The 17,104-nt window shown below is 39.5% G+C and overlaps 1 protein-coding gene across 9 annotated transcripts in view; it reads left to right on the top strand.

Annotated features, from left to right (window-relative positions):
• Positions 1-17,104, top strand: part of HERC1 (HECT and RLD domain containing E3 ubiquitin protein ligase family member 1) — a 224,691-nt gene that overhangs the window by 76,253 nt on the left and 131,334 nt on the right. For all 9 annotated transcript variants that reach the window (XR_016218234.1, XR_016218233.1, XR_016218232.1 and 6 more), the window contains exons 13-16: positions 9,341-9,466; positions 10,374-10,595; positions 16,158-16,310; positions 16,428-16,560. Coding sequence is in view for 1 of the 9 variants with exons in the window: in XM_089310529.1 (XP_089166655.1) it covers positions 9,341-9,466; positions 10,374-10,595; positions 16,158-16,310; positions 16,428-16,560 (634 nt within the window). In the remaining 8 variants the exon portion in view is untranslated. The remainder of the gene's footprint in view (positions 1-9,340; positions 9,467-10,373; positions 10,596-16,157; positions 16,311-16,427; positions 16,561-17,104) is intronic.

Raw genomic sequence — 17,104 nt, 5'->3', positions numbered from 1 at the left:
TTTTTAAAGCTTTATTTATTTTTATGTATTTATTTATTTATTTATTTTGACAGGCAGAGTGGAGTGTGAGAGAGAGAGACAGAGAGAAAGGTCTTCCTTTTTCTGTTGGTTCACCCCACAATGGCTGCTGCTGCCAGTGCGCTGCAGCTGGTGCACTGTGCTGATCTGAAGCCAGGAGCCAGGTGCTTCCCTGGTCTCCCATGCGAGTGCAACGCCCAAGCACTTGGGCCATCCTCCACAGCACTCCCGGGCCACAGCAGAGAGCTGGCCTGGAAGTGGGGCAACTGGGACAGAATCCAGCTCTCTGACCAGTACTAGAACCCGGGGTGCCGGCGCCATAGGCGGAGGATTAGCCTATTGAGCCACGGCGCCAGCCTTATTTATTTGAAAGTCAGAGTTACACAGAGAGAGCAGAAGCAGAGAGAGAGGTCTTCCATCCATTGGTTCACTCCCCAATTGGCCACACTGCCTGGAGCTGCACTAATCTGAAGCCAGGAGCTAGGAGCTTCATCTGGGTCTCCCGTGCAAGTGCAGGAGCCCAAGGACTTGGGCCATCTCTGCTGCTTTCCCAGGTTGTAACAGAGAGCTGGATTGGAAGTGGAGCATCCAGGACTTGAACTGGCACCTATATGGGATGCCGGCACTGCAGGCAGCAGCTTTACCTGCTATGCTACAGCACCGGACCCAGTATCTTTTTTGTAATACAAAACACAAAAATAAAAATAAACTTTTTCATAAGTAAGGATAAAATGTACAATAATTCAAAATTTTTAAAATTTACTTTTGGAGAAAGAACGAGAGGGAGAGAAGGAAAGAGAGCAAGAGAGAGTGTGATCCTGTCTGTGCAAATGCAGCCGGGACTGGGCCTGGCTGATTCTGGAAGCTAGGAACCCAAGCCATGTCTGTCACATAGCTGGCAGGAACCCAGTTACTTGAGCCATCACCACCACCTCCCAGCATCTCCATCAGCAGAAAGCAAGGGTCAGGACCTGGGTTTACTATTGACAGTAATCTGGATACTCAGAGATGGCATGCAGGCTTCTTACCTGTCTTAACTGCTAGGCTAAATGCTTGCCTCAGTAAAGTAAGTTTTAAGTAATATACTCAGTAACCAATGGATCAAAAAATAGATCACAAGGGAAATTAAGCAATATTTGGAGATGCATTAAAATAGAAACACAACCCTCCAAAACTTAGAAAATACAGCAAAAAACTGTACTTAGAAGACAGTTTTTATCTGTAAGTGCCTATACTAAAAAAGATCTCAAATCAGTAATTTAATCTTCCACATTAAGAAATTAAGAGGGCCAAGTTAACCCAAAGCAAGTAAATAATAAGAAGATATAATAAGAAGAATGTGGATTAGAGTCACTTTAAAGAATAAAAAAAACAGTTGAGAAAATCAGGGGAACCAAGTATTGATTGTTTGAAAAGATCAACAAAATTGACAATTCTCTAGTTAGACTGGGAACAAAAGAAAGAAAATAACTAGGAATGAACAAAAGAGAAATTACCACCAACTCTGTAGATATCAAAAAGATTATAATGATTGTATGCCAACGGATTAGATAACCTAGATGAACAAATTCCTAGAAACAAACTGCCATAGCTAACTCAAGAAGAAATATAAAACCTGAATGGACCTATAATGAGAAATTGAATTCCTAAAAAATAGAAAGAATTCCTGTAGAGAGAAACCCAAGCCAAAATGGCTACACTAGTGAGTTCTAAATGTTTAGAAGAAGGATCCACACCACTTCTTTACAAACTCTTCTAGATAGAAGAGGAGTAAATACTTCTGGACTATGCTCTTTGAGACCAATATTACCCTGTGATCAGAATGAGATTATATTGGGAATTTAGCCTTGTGATTAATAATTCTGTATCCTACATTAGAGGGCCTAGGTTTGATTCCTAGCTCTGGCTCCTTGACTCCAGCTTCCTGCCAATGAGACCCTTGGAAACAGTGGAGATGGCTGTAATTTTTGGGTCCTTGCCACCCACATGGAGACCTGGATTGCAAGTAGCTTCTGGTTCTAGCCCCAGCCATTGTGGGCATTTGGGGATCGAACCTGTGGGCAGGAGCTCTCTCCCTATCTGTCTCCCTCCATCTCTACCTCTTTCAAAACAACAACAACAAAAACCACATTGGACAAAAATGTTGCAAAAAAAAAAAAGTAAAGTATAAGTTGTATCCTTTGTGAATGTAGATATAAAGTCCTCAACAAACTATAGGCAAACCAAATCTGACAACTTATCTGATATATTATGTACCAAAAACAAGTGATATACAAACCAGGAATACTAGGTTGTTTCAAAATATGAAGATTTATTGTTGTAACTGATTATGTTAAAAGAATAAAGAACAAAGATCATATGATTGTCTCAATAGATGTAGAAAAAGTATCTGACAAAATTCAGTATCCTTTCAAGATTAATACATTTAGCAAACCAGGAGTAGACGAGAACTTTCTTAACCTGATAGAGGACATCTATTAAAAATTCACAGCTTATATTGTCTCAATGGAGAAAGATTTACGGCTTTTCCTGTTCAATCAGAAATAAGAGAATTTCTACTCTTGTCATTTTAGTTCAATCCAGGGCGGTTATGCAAGATAAAGAAATAAAATACTTCCAGATTGGAAAGGGTGAAATAAAAATATTTCTATTTGTAGATGATACGATTTTGCTCAGAGAAAATCCTAGGGCCAGTGTCATGGTATAGTAGGTAAAGCTGCCACCTGCGATGCTGGCATCCCATTTGTGTGGCAATTCCAGTCCTGCTGCTCCACTTCTGATCCAGCTCCCTGCTGGCAGGCCTGGGAAAGCAGCAGAAGGTGGCTCAAGTGCTTGGCCCTTGCACCAACGTGAGAGACCTGGAAGAAGCTTCTGGCTCCTGGCTTTGACCTGGTACAGCCGCGAACATTGTGGCCACTTGGGGAGTAAAACAGCAGATGGAAGATCTTTTTCTTTCTCCCTTGCTTTGTAATTCTACCTTTCAAATAAATAAAATAAACCTTAAAAAAAAAATCCTAAAGATTCCACAGATAAAAAACAAAACACCTAGTAGTGCTAATGAATGAATCAGAAAGATTGCACGATATAGGTTCAATATACAGTAATCAGTTGTATGTCTACAAATGAGCAATGCATAATCTAAAAACGAAATTTAAATTTACATACAAAAGCATCAAAAAGAATAGAATATTTAGGAATAAATTTAACAAAATCGGTGGAAGATATATATGCCAAAATATAAAACATTATTGAATGAAATTATGGAAGATATAAATCAATAAAGAAATCTGTTGTTCTTGGCTTGTTGACAATATTCTAAAGATGTCTTTACTCCCCAGATTGATTTGTAGATTCACTGGAATCACTATCAAAATGCCAACTGCCTTTGTTTGGCAAAAATTGATCTTAAAATTCAATTGGAGGCTGGCGCTGCAGCTCACTAAGCTAATCCTCCGCCTGCGGTGCCGGCACCCCAGGTTCTAGTCCTGGTCAGAGCGCCAGATTCTGTCCCGGCTGCTCCTCTTCCAGTCCAGCTCTCTGCTGGAACCCGGTAAGGCAGTGGAGGATGGCCCAAGTGCTTGGGCCCTGCCTGCACCCGCGTGGAGACCAGGAGGAAGCAACTGGCTCCTGGCTTTGCATCAGCGCAGCGCTGGCTGCAGGGTGCCGGCCGTGACGGCCATTTGAGGGGGTAAACTAATGGAAGGAAGACCTTTCTCTATGTCTCTATCTCTCTCACTGTCTAACTGCCTGTCCAAAAAAAAAAAAAAAATCAATTGGAGGGGCTGGCAGTGTTGCATAGTAGGCTAAGCCTCCGCCTGCAGTGTAAGCATCCCATTTGGGCACCGTTTCATGTCCTGGCAGCTCCTCTTTCAATCTAGCTCTCTGGTATGACTTGGGAGAACAGTGGAATATGGCCCAAATGGGACCCTGCACCCATGTGTGAGACCCGGAAGAAGCTCTTGGATCTTGGTTCCGGATCGTCTCAGCTCCAGCCATTGCAACCATTTGTGGAGTGAACCAGCAGATGGAAGACCTTTGTCTCTCCCTCTTTCTATCTGTAACTCTACCTTTAAAACAAATAAATATTTTTTTTAAAAAATTTGTGTGATAATTCAGGGGAGCCAGAATAGTGAAAGCAATCTTAAGGAACAAGGTTGGAAGAGTCACAATTCCCTAACTTGAAAACTTAGTACAAAAAAACAAAACAAAACAAAAAACTTAGTGCTTTCTAGCTGCAGTAATCAAAACAGAGCAATGCTGACAGAAGGTTAGACATGTAGGTCAGTGGAATACAATTGAGAGCCCAGAAGTAAACCCATATTTCCAGTTTATTGATTTTCTACATAAGTACCAAAACAGTTCATTGGGAAAAAGAATAATCTTTTCAACAAATGGTGCTGCAAAAGAATGACATGGGGCCCTTACCTTATTTAGTATATAAAAAAAATTAACTCAAAAGTGATGAAATACCTAAATGAAAGAGCTACAACTATAAAATTCAAAGAATAAAACAGGTATGAATCTTTATGACCAAGGATTAGGCTTCTTAGATATGACATCAAAACACAAGCAACCAAAGGAAAAATTAAATTGAGATTCATCAAAGTTTTTATAAATTTGTGCTTCAAAAGACCTATCAAGAAATTGAAAGTAGTTCTCAGAATGGGAGAAATATTTGCAAGTTGTCTATCTGATAAGGTTCTAGTTTCTAGAACATATAAAGACCCTTACAACTCAACAATTTAAAAACCAACTCAGTTTAAAAAATGGGTCAAGAATCTGAGTAGACCAATCTCCTAATAAGATATACAAATGGTCCATAATCACATTAGTTATTAGGCAAATGCAAATGAAAATCACAATGATATACTGTTAACATCGACTAAATGGTGAAAGTCAGAAAGGCAGTAGCAAGTGTTGGAGGAGATGGATAAATTAGAACCCTTCTACATCACTAATAAGAATACACCATGGTGCAGCTGCTTTGGAAAACAATTAAGCAGTCCCTTACATAGTTAAACAGAGTTACCATATGACCCAGCAGTTCCACTACTAGGTCTGTATCCAATAGAATTAAAATGTATGTCCACATAAAAACTTGTACATGAATGTTTATAGCAGCATTATTCATAATAGTCAAAAGATGCAACCAGCACAAATGTCTGTCAACAGATGGGTGAAGCATGTTATACCCATAGGATATAACATTATTGAGCCGTAAAAAGGAATGATGCGAAGATACATGCTGTAATACCACTGAACCTTATTAAAATTATGCTAAGTGGAAGAAGCCAGACACAAAAGGCAACATATTATATGATTCCATAGAGACAGAAGATATATCAGTGGTTGTCAGGGGGGTGGCATGGGGAGATGGGGAATAACTGCAAATGGGTACAGAGATTTTTTTCTGAGGTGATGAAAATATTCTAAAATTTGCTAATGATGGTGGTACAACTTTGTTGAATACTAAGAACAGCTAAATTTTAAACATTAAAAGAGTGATTTTTATTGCATTTTATGCCAGTTTTTCATTTTTCATTTTTATTTTTTAAAGATTTATTTATTGGAGGGGGAGAGTCTTCTGTCCACAGGATCACTCCCCAAATGGTTGGCAATGGCTGGAGCTGTGCCAGTTGGAAGCCAGGGGCCAGGCGCTTCTGGGTTTCTCACTCAGGTGCAGGGCCCCGAGGACTTGGGCCATCTGTTGCTGCTTTCCCAGGCACATTAGCTCTGGCCATTGTGGCCATCTGGGGAGTGAACCAGCAGGATGGAAGATCTCTCTTTCTGTCTTGCTCCCTCTCTTTGCAACTCTGCCTTTCAAATAAATAAGTAAATTTTTAATAAACATTTATCTTTGGATTTGTCTGTTCCTTGGCTCTCCGTGGTAGCCACCTCATTTTAGAAGAGAATTTAGAGATGGGTTTTCCCACAATGTGTGTAGGGTTGTTCCTGTTAATGGCTATTTTGTTTTCTCCTTCCTTATCCGTGAAGCTACTAGTCATTTGCCACTGTTCGTGTTGTTTCTTGTGTGCTTTCCCACTTTCCTTCCTTTGTCTGAATTTCTTTTAGTTTTTTATTTTGAACCAATTGTTGACCTTAGGAAAAGTTGCATAAATAACATAATTTTCATTTATCTCTTACCCAGATCCCCTAACATTAATGTCTTGCATAGTATAATGACCAAAACCAAGAAATTATGTTGGTTTACTAATAATTAAACTTGGGGCTGATAGTGTGTGGTGCCATCTGGTTAAGCCACCACCTGTGCCACTGGTATCCCATATTGGAGTGCTTGTTTGAATCCTTGCTACTATGCCTATGATCCAGCTCCCTGCTAATGTGCTGGAGAAGGCAGTGGAGAATGTCCCAAATAATCAGGCCCTGGATGGAGTTCTGGACCCCTGGCTTTGGCCTGGATCAGCCTCAGCCATTGTAGACATTTGAGTAATAACTCAGTGGATGGAAGATCCATCTCTCAGTCTCTCCCTCTTCTTGTTCACTCTGTCTTTCAAATAATGAAATAAATCTCACAAAAATAGAAAAAGAAATTTTATCAGTTTCCACTTATTGTTCTTGTTCTGTTGTAGGGTCCCATACTACATTTCTTCTTTAGCCTCCTCTAACAATTCCTTGGTTTTTGCTTGTCTTTTATATTCCTGACTCTGAAATGACTGCTGGTCAGTCATTTTACTGAACAGTTCTCTGTTCTTTTTTGATGATTAGATTAAATTTTGTGTTTTTGTCAATGATGCAGAAATGCTGTTTCCTTAATAAATAACAGAGGCTTCATGATATTGATATATTTTATTACAGACAATGTTGACCTTGATCATTTGGCTAAAGTAGTTTTTGCTGGGTTTCTGCATCCATCAGTAGCTTCTGAGAGTGGGGCAAAAGGAAATATATTTTTTGAAACTTAAAATATTTTGAGAATTGAATATCTTCATGAATAGTTTGGGAATAGAATTCTATATTGCAAATAATTTTTGTATCCGAATTGTGAAGAAGTCATTGCTTTACTTTTTTCTAGCTTTCACTGTTACTTAGAAAAATCAGTGTTGTTCAAGTTTTTGGCCATTTGTATGTACTTGGAGTACTAGCAAATTCTAGTTGTCATGCATTTTCAAATTTCAAAATGATATGAACTGATATGGGTACAATTTTATCCATTGTTGTGTATATTTGGGTGGACTCTTCAAAAGTTAGAACCTTACTTTTAAGAAATTATCTTCCAGGAGTTTGTTAATTTCCTCTTCGTTGTTTTCTCTTCTTTTTGGAACTTCTTATTATTGGACTACTGGACCAGGAGCCAGGAACCTCTTCCAGGTCTCCCATGTGGGTGCAAAGTTCCAAGGATTTGGGCCATCTTCTACTGCTTTCCCAGGCCATAGAAAAGAGCTGGATCAGAAGTAAAGCAAAAAGGACTCGAGCCTGTGCCCATATGGGATGCCGACATCACAAGTGGTAGCAGCCTTACCCACTAAGCCACAATGCCGGCCCCGTAATTTTTGTTTTTAAGATTTTTTCTCCCCTTGTGGTTGCTGTTTTTTTTTTTTTTTTTTTAATGGAACCTTATCTGTTAGTTTTTATCGCTTTCATAAATTTCTTTAAAATTTCTAATGAACTCAGGGGGCGGCGCTGTGGCACAGTGGGTTAACGCCCTGTCCTGGAGCGCCAGCTGCTCCACTTCCTGTCCAGCTCTCTGCTATGGCCTGGGATAGCAGTAGAAAATGACCCAAGTCCTTAGGTTTCTGCACCCACGTGGGAGACCTGGAAGAAGCTCCCGGCTTCGGATTGGCACAGCTCCGGCCGTTGCAGCCATCTGGGGAGTGAACCATCGGATGGAAGACCTCTCTCTGCCTCTCCTCTCTCTGTGTAACTCTGACTTTCAAATAAATAAATAAATCTTTTTAAAAAAATTGCTAATGAACTCAGGGCTTGTTATGCCCTTTCCATTCTTTTAGATGGATTTAGATGGAAAGTTTATTAATTCTTCTTATACTTTTGGATTTTTTTAAAGATTTATTTATTTGAAAGAGTTACAGAGGCAGAGGCAGAGGCAGAGAGTCTTCCATCTGCTGGTTCACTGCCTAAATGATTGCAACAGCTGGAGTTGTGCTGATCCGAAGCCAGGATCCAGGAGCTGCTTCTGGGTCTCCCACATGGGTGCAGGGACCCAAGGATCTGGACCATCATCTGCTGCTTTCCTGGGCCATAGCGGAGAGCTGTATTGGAAGTGGAGCAGCCGGCACTCGAACTGGCACCCACATGGGGTGCTGACACTGTAGGCGGTGGCCTTACCTGCTACACCACAGTGCTGGCCCCTGGATTTTTCAATCATTATACTAATTCAAAGAATTAGGAACGTTGACTTATAGAAAAATTGAGTATTAGAACTTAAAAACACTGTTGAGTTTATCTAGTCTAACACTTGAATTTTGCAATGAAGAAGTCATGATCTGGAGAAATTGTGAGGCCTAAGATATTGCAGCTAGGTAGCTTTTCCTTATGCTGCTCCCACTTTGCCTTTGTCTAAGTCCTGCTAATTCTTTAGTTCTTAAATGCCTCATCCTCAGGTCGACCTTCCATAAGCCCCAAAGGCCATGTTACTTGCCTCTGAGTGTCTGTACTCACTCAAGTTCCTGTTTCTTTTTACTTAGTCTGTGTTACTTTCATACTTTAAATTACTTGCTCTTAGTCTTTCCCATTAGATATTATGCTTGTGAAAACAGGGCCTGTATAAATGTAACTTTGCACAGATCCTTACCCAGCCCAATGCTATAGATGCAACACTAAATATTTGTTGTGTGATGTTTAGCTATTTAATAGCAAATCCAAAATACATATTCTGGTCTTCTTAAAAACATCTAGAGGGCCGGCATTGTGGCATAGAGGGTTAAGCCACTGCCCGTGTTGCTGGCATGTCATATGAGCACTGATTCAGGACCCAGCTGCTAGACTTCTGATTCAGCTCCCTGCTAATGCACCTGAGAAAGCAGCAGAAGATGGTCCAAGTACTTGGCCCTTGCCACCCACGTGGGAAACCTGGATGGAGTTCCAAGCCTCCTGGCTTCAGCTTTGCTAAGTCCCCAACATTGATAGCATTTGAGGAGTGAACCAGTGGATGGAAGACTGATTCTCTCACTGCTTAATCTCACTGTAACTCTTTCTTTCAAATAAATTTTATAAGAATGTTAAAAAAGACATCTAAACCATTTTCTTTATATTTTCACAATGCCAATAGTGGGTTCACTTTTCATGTTTTTGTTAAAAAGACAAGAGCTAGTCAAATCAATTCTTTTTTCTATTTTTAAATTAGGTGGTAATTGAAACTCTTTCAGTGGGAGCTACCATGCTATTACCTCCATTACGAGAACGGATGGAATTACTTCATTCTCTTTTACCCCAAGGACCTGATAGATGGGAAAGCTTGTCTAAAGGACAGGTAAGGCTTTGCACGGTATCGAGTAAGCCAGTAGTATCTCAAAAAATTGGACTGAGAGAAAAATAAAGCTAATCAATTACATGTATTCATGGAATAGTACTTAACTTGCTAGATAAATATTAATATGCTGAAATAATATTATATGCTGAAAGAATTCCCAGATCTAGTGTCCACTGGTGAAGAAATTTATTTAATTATTAGGAGTTAATTATTAGAATAATAACTTGTTTTCCAGTGTTACAGTGTTGAACCAGAGACTGTGGTTTATTTGTAGTGTGCTGAGTTGAAATCAAGGGCACGTTCTCCTACTGTTGGTTTCTTGTCCAGAACATTGTCTGAAATTGTTGATATGAAAAATAAAAGATAACTGTTGGGAAAAGTATTTGATAATAAGAGTGTATTTTTTCACTTTTATCTTATGTATATTAAATATGTACATTTTGCTAGATCAAGTAGAGGAAACTATTGTACAGCTGTAGACTTGAGGGGGGAAAGTGGCACTTATTGGCAATGTATCCACAGATATATTCCAGTGAATATTTTGCATTATTTAGATTCCAAGTGCCATATTTTAAACATAAAGTTAGTAATTGTCATTGTACTGTAATTTATCTTTTGGTATTTCCTGTTCCTGTCTACTTAGTACTAAAATTATTATGCAATATGCCATTTTTAGCTTAGTTTTAGGTATTATAATAAAGGATGAAATAAAAACCTATAGCTTGCATTTTCCTGAATGGTATTAATTTGTAGTTTTCTTATAATTACATACTTAAAGATTATTGTTTATCAGACTATTAAATGAATTAATTAGCAGCATTTATACAGTTTATTCATAAGATCTGCTTCCACCTTCGAGTGCATTTAAAGCTAGTTATTTACATGTTTATATTTTACTGTCCTTTAGCGAATGCAACTGGATATAATTCTAACAAGTTTGCAAGATCATACCCATGTAGCCTCCCTACTTGGCTACAGCTCACCCTCTGATGCTGCTGACCTCTCTTCTGTGTGTACTGGTTATGGCAACCTGTCAGATCAACCTTATGGCACTCAGAGCTGCCATCCAGACACCCATCTGGCTGAAATTTTGATGAAGACTCTCTTAAGAAATTTAGGATTTTACACAGTAAGTTTTTTCATTATACTAAAAAAAAGAATCAAGAGGTAGTCATTTCTTCAGGTCAAAGTATTTTGATATTTAAACACTTATAAAAAAAACTGCAGCCTCCCCTTCCTCCAAGGGGGAAAGCAGATTGGAACTCCTGAAATATATTGTGGGCACCAAATGTGTGTAATTCAGAAATCCAAAGAGATTTATATTAGAATTTTACCAAATTTTTCTGATGTTAATGTAGAAGAAAAAAACAGGTAAAAATAGTCAACAGCATTTTTAAAAAAATATTTATTTATTTGAAAGTCAGAGTTACACAGAGATAGAAGGAGAGGCGGAGAGAGAGAGATAGAGAGAGGGAGGGAGGGAGCGGGGGAGGTCTCCCATCCACTGGTTCACTCCCCAATTCCGCAGTGGTCAGAGCTGTACCAATCTGAAGCCAGGAGCCAGGAGCTTCTTCCAGGTGGGTGCAGGGGCCCAAAGATTTGGGCCATCTTCCTCTGCTTTCCCAGGCCACAGCAGAGAGCTGGATTGAAGTGGAGCAGCCGGGACTTGAATTGGCGTCTAAATGGGATTCTGGCACTGCAGGCAGCGGCTTTACCCTCTGTGCCACAGAGCCGACCCCTCAACAGCATTTTTAAAGAGAATAATGAGCAAGAGATTAATCTTACCAGATACAATCTTAACAATTAAACAACATGATTGGTACCAACTAAGAATACGCTGGTTATTTGAAGACAAGACGAAGAATCCTATAGATTTCCGAGTTTTGGGATACCAGTAATTCTTACCCTGTGGTATTTCTGAAATCCATCCCTTTTTCCTTTTCTGTTGCTTTGAGTTCTAACCTAGGCTATCCTGATGCAGTTCTACTAGTAGTATTCTAAGTTATTGTCACTATCGCTGGTTTCCTCTCAGCATCTCACTGCTGTAGTACTCTCTTCATGTTAAAGTAAAACTCCCTCATACCCTTTGTCTTTGGCTCACACATCGTTTTCATCTGAACTTCCTGTTTTCTCAAAATTGCACATCACACACTTTTGCTTGTTTTCATCTTTGCTTGTTTTTCTTTTCTGTGAATCTATGGCTTCTTTAAAACTTGGCTATTCTAGAAACACTTGGCCAGATAATCTAACCATGTGGTTATTGCTGCACACTCCTGCACTACTCAGCACTTTTAGGATCAGAGTGTATTGTATGACTCAATTGTTTGTGTATTATTTCAGGCTATCTTCTATACTTCTGCAAGGCTGGGGTTATATTTTTTATTTATTATTATTATTATTATTGAAAGAGTTACACAGAGAGAAAAGAAGAGGCAGAGAGAGAGAGAGGTCTTTCATCTGCTGGTTCACTCCCCAATTGGCCACAGTGGCCGGAGCTGCGCAGATCTGAAGCCAAGAGTCAGAAGTTTCTTCTGGGTCTCCCACGTGGGTGCAGGGGCCCAAGGACTTGGGCCATCTGCTGCTGCTTTCCCAGGCCCTAGCAGAGCTGGATCGGAAGTGGAACAGCCAAGCCTTGAACTGGTGCCCATATGGGATGCTGGCACTGCAGGCAGTGGCTTTACCTGCTATGCCACAGTGCTGGCCCTGGATTTATATATTTTATTTTCTGTACAAATCTTAGTGCTCTGTTCTTTTCACATTAAATGACTGATAAGTCAGAGCTAAAATTGTTCCTTTAGAATTCTTTTATTTCAGACTTAAACATGTAAATTTGGTCTGATATTTGGTAGCTGCAACCAGTAATGGCTACAAATGGAATGGAAATAATGTTATGGTATATCCATTTGTTTATGACAGAAGTTTTTTCTCAAATTTGTAAGGAACATTTTTGCTGTATAAAAAGCAGTGGCTTTCTTATGTCACTTGGGCTATAGTAGACACTTGCATTTGATGGAAATGGAGATAAAATACTACTTTTTTTTTTTTTTTTTTTGACAGGCAGAGTGGACAGTGAGAGAGAGAGACAGAGAGAGAAAGGTCTTCCTTTGCCGTTGGTTCACCCTCCAATGGCCGCCGCTGCAGCCGGCGCACCGCGCTGATCCGATGGCAGGAGCCAGGATCTAGGTGCTTTTCCTGGTCTCCCATGGGGTGCAGGGCCCAAGCACCTGGGCCATCCTCCACTGCACTCCCTGGCCATAGCAGAGAGCTGGCCTGGAAGAGGGGCAACCGGGACAGAATCCAGCGCCCCAACCGGGACTAGAACCCGGTGTGCCGGCGCCGCAAGGTGGAGGATTAGCCTATTGAGCCACGGCGCCGGCCCAAAATACTACTTTTGAATTAAATTATAAATTATTCTTTCTGATATGATTTAAAGTAAGCTTATTATGTTCTAAGATTTAATGTTGCTGTTGGGCAGCTTATGGATAGGGCTTTAAAATGTACTCCGTCTCTATCATGTATATTGTAAATAGACTAAATTTTATGCATAAAGATATTCATCACATTTTATTTATAAGAAATAAAATTGGAAATAACTAAGCTATGTGAAAATAGAGAGGGGCCAGTGCTGTAGCATAGTAGATTAAGCCTCTACTGGCAGCGTTGGCATCTCATAAGGGCACGGATTCGAGACCCGGCTGCTCCACTTCTAATCCAGCTCTCTGCTATGGCCTGGGAAAGCAGTAGAAGATGACCCAAGTCCCTGTACCCATGTGGGAGACTCGGAAGAAGCTTCTGGCTCCTGGCCCAGCTCCAACCATTGATGCCATTTGAGGAGAGAACCAGCAGATGGAAGGCCTCTGTCTGTCCCTCTCTCTGTAACTCTGCCTTTCACATAAATAAATAAATCTTTTAAAAAAATTAGAGCAATGGCTAAGTTATGATTTTATATGTGCAATACCTAAAGAGTTAAATTTTTATACACATTTTTATGCAAATGTGAGAAACATTTATAAATTTGTTGGAAAAAACAATAAAGATAAAATATACAGTATTTATAATAAGAATTAGTAAAAAGTACATCAAAAGATGTTAGTAGTCATTTTCTTTAGGTCGCTAGCTAAATAGTGATATTAACTTGTTACAGTTTTTATGTTTTCTAAATTTTTTTCATTGAACATTTTAAAAATTTATTCACTTATTTATTTGAAAGGGAGAGCAACAGAGACAAGGAAGGAGAGACAGAGAGAGAGTTATACACACAGATAGACAGAGATCTTCCTTTTGCTGACCCACTTCCCAAGTGGCTGCAACAGCTGGAGCTGAGCCAAGGCCAAAGCCAGGAACCTGAAACACTTTCCAGGTCTCCCATGTGGTGGTCAGTGGGGGTCCAAGTACTTGGTCCATTCTTCACTGCCTTTCCAGGTGTGTTAGCGGGAAGCTGAATCAGAAGCAGAGGAGTGGGACTGGAACTGGCACTATGATTTGGGATGCCTGTGTTGCAAGTGGTGGCTTGTTCCTTAGTATCACAATGCCAGCTCCTGAGCATTTCATTTTAAAATATGTTTTCTGCTTGAAATAATTTAAAACAGAAAGGTTACAAGATCATTCAAAGAACTCTTCTGTACCCTTTAACCAAGTTTGCTTTATCTTTTTTTTGTTATTACTATGTTTATTTTATTTGAGAGACAGAGAGATAGCAACGGAGAGACAGATGGAGAGATTTTCCATCAGCTGATTCATTCCCCAGATACCTAAAATAGCCAATGCTAGGTGAAGCTAAAGCGGAGACCCAGGAATTCAATCCTGGCTTCCCTTGTGGGTGGCAGGAGACCAGGCACTCTCCAGATGCACATTGGCAGGATGCTGGATCGAAGTGGAGTAGCCAGGACCAGGCATTCAGATATAGGATACCAGCAACATTACTGCTGCACCAAATGCCTGCTCCATCAATCTTTTTAAATTTTAAATCATATGAGGCTAAGCTGCAGATGTCATATTGATTATCCCTTTACTTAAGCATCTACTAAGTCTGTATTTCTTAAGAACAAGGACATTTCCTTACACGACAACATAACAGTTATTGAATTTGGGGAATTTAACATGAATATAGAACTGTTATTTAATATATGGTCCGTATTTACATTTTTACAGTCCTTTGTACTAATGTCCTTTGTAGCAAATTCCCTCCTAGTTTAGGATCTGGTTGAAGCACACATTATAATTATGTTGTCATGTCTCATTAGTGCATTTATTTCTTTTATAATGAGAAAACAATTTGACTTTCAAGAATTAATGTTCTTAGAAATCCATTTTTTTTCTTTTTTCTAACTTTTATTTAATGAATTTAAGTTTCCAAAGGCTTCCTCCACCCCGTAACTTCCCTCCCACCCACAACCCTCCCCTTTCCCACTCCCTCACCCCTTCCATTCACATCAAGATTCATTTTCAATTCTCTTTATATACAGAAGATCAGTTTAGCATATATTAAGTGAAGATTTCAACAGTTTGCACCCACATAGAAACACAAAGTGAAAAATACTGTTTGAGTACTCGTTATAGCATTAAATCACAATGTACAGCACACTAAGGACAGAGATCCTACATGAGGAGTAAGTGCACAGTGACTCCTGTTGTTGACTTAACAAATTGACACTCTTGTTTATGGCATCAGTATCACCCTGGGCTCTTGTCATGAGCTGCCAAGGCTATGGAAGCCTTTTGAGTTCACTGACTCTGATCATATTTAGACAAGGTCGTAGTCAGAGTGGAAGTTCTCTCCTCCCTTCAGAGAAAGGTACCTCCTTCTTTGACCCATTCTTTCCACTGGGATCTCACTCAGAGACCTTTCATTTAGGTTTTTTTTTTTTTTTTTTTTTTTTTTGCCAGAGTGTCTTGGCTTTCCATGCCTGAAATACTCTCATGGGCTCTTCAGCCGGATACGCATGCCTTAAGGGCCGATTCTGAGGCCAGAGTGCTGTTTAGGACATCTGCCATTCTATGAGTCTGCTGTGTATCCCGCTTCCCATGTTGGATCGTTCTCTCCCTTTTTTTTTTTTTAACTTTTATTTAATGAATATAAATTTCCAAAGTACTGCTTAAGAAATCCATTATTGATGTGAGTGTTTGGCCTAGTAGTTAAGACATCCACATCTCATATCAGAGAGCTTGGGTTCCATTCCTGGCTCCTGCTCACAATACCATCTTCCTGCTATGCAGATTCTGAGAGGCAGCAGTAATGGCTTAAGTGATTGAATATCTGCCACCCACGTGGGAGACCTGGACTGAGTTCTCGACTCCTGGCTTTGGTCTGCCTCAGTTCCCGCTGTTGTGGGTATTTGGGGGGTGAACCAGCAGATGGGATCTTTCTATTTGCTTCTTTCTGTGTGTGTATCTCTGAAGGAAGATAATTAACTACTTAAAAGAAAACACTACTAGGTTATTTTTTTAAAAAAGGAATCCATATGAAAACAAAAAAATCTGTTTGAAAGAAAGCATATGAAAAACAAAATATTTACATAGAAGATCTGAAAGGCAAAAGCATCAAGGTGTTGAAATATATTATCTTTGGGTAGTTGTGTTATTATCCTTGTTTTCTGTATTTTCAGTGTTTGTATAGTGAAACATGTATGGTTGAATATTATTTTCATTCTCAAACATTTCACATGTGATTTTCATTTATGTGTCATTTTAGGATCAAGCATTTGGAGAACTAGAAAAGAATAGTGATAAATTCCTACTTGGAACATCGTCCTCAGAGAACAGTCAGCCTGCTCATCTGCATGAACTGCTGTGCTCTCTGCAGAAACAACTGTTGGCGTTTTGCCATATTAATAACATTAGTGAAGTATGTGATTCTTTGCCTTTTGTAGTGATCTCTCAGACCCTGAAGCTCAGTCAGTTGAGTATGCCATGATATTTTTGTACTGAATCAAAGTAGTAATTGGGAACATTTTCTCCCCAGAACTCGAGCAGTGTGGCATTGCTTCATAAGCATCTGCAGCTCTTGTTGCCTCATGCCACAGATATTTATTCACGTTCTGCAAATTTGCTCAAAGAAAGTCCTTGGAATGGCAGTGTTGGAGAAAAATTAAGAGGTATGTTTGGTATTGGGTTTCATACTTAATCAGTCTTCAAAATGGTGAATCTTTGTCCTGTCCCAAGCCTCCAGAGGGCCTGAAGCCTCTGAGTATAATGAGAATGATTTGAGATCCCTTTTATCTTGGTTTGCAGGTAATAGTAGCAGTGATTTATCTTAAAAGACTCTTTTTTTTTAAATGTACAATTTAATACTTTATCCCTTTTAGTATTTTTTTGTTCTACTTAATACTATTGGTTGAGCTATGTAATTAACACACAATTATTCTTAGGTGTTTAAGGTTAACTGAAAAGTGATCTCTGTTAAATATAAGAGTGGGAATAAGAGAGGGAGGGGATGTACAATTTGGGACATGCTCAAGCTGACTTGTCCCAAGTGGTGGAGTTAGAAATGTGCCGGGGGATTCCAATACAATCCCATCAAGGTTGCATGTACCAGTGCCTTCTCACTAGTCCAAGTGATCAATTTCGGTTCACAATTGATCATACTGATAGGTCTAAGAGTCAAAGGGATCACATAAACAAGACTAGTGTCTGCTAATA

This window comes from Oryctolagus cuniculus, chromosome 12 (genome assembly GCF_051225735.1).
Source record: "Oryctolagus cuniculus isolate XC-2025 breed Fujian yellow rabbit chromosome 12, ASM5122573v1, whole genome shotgun sequence".
NCBI lineage: Eukaryota > Metazoa > Chordata > Mammalia > Lagomorpha > Leporidae > Oryctolagus > Oryctolagus cuniculus.
This window is presented reverse-complemented; position numbering and strand designations above follow the sequence as displayed.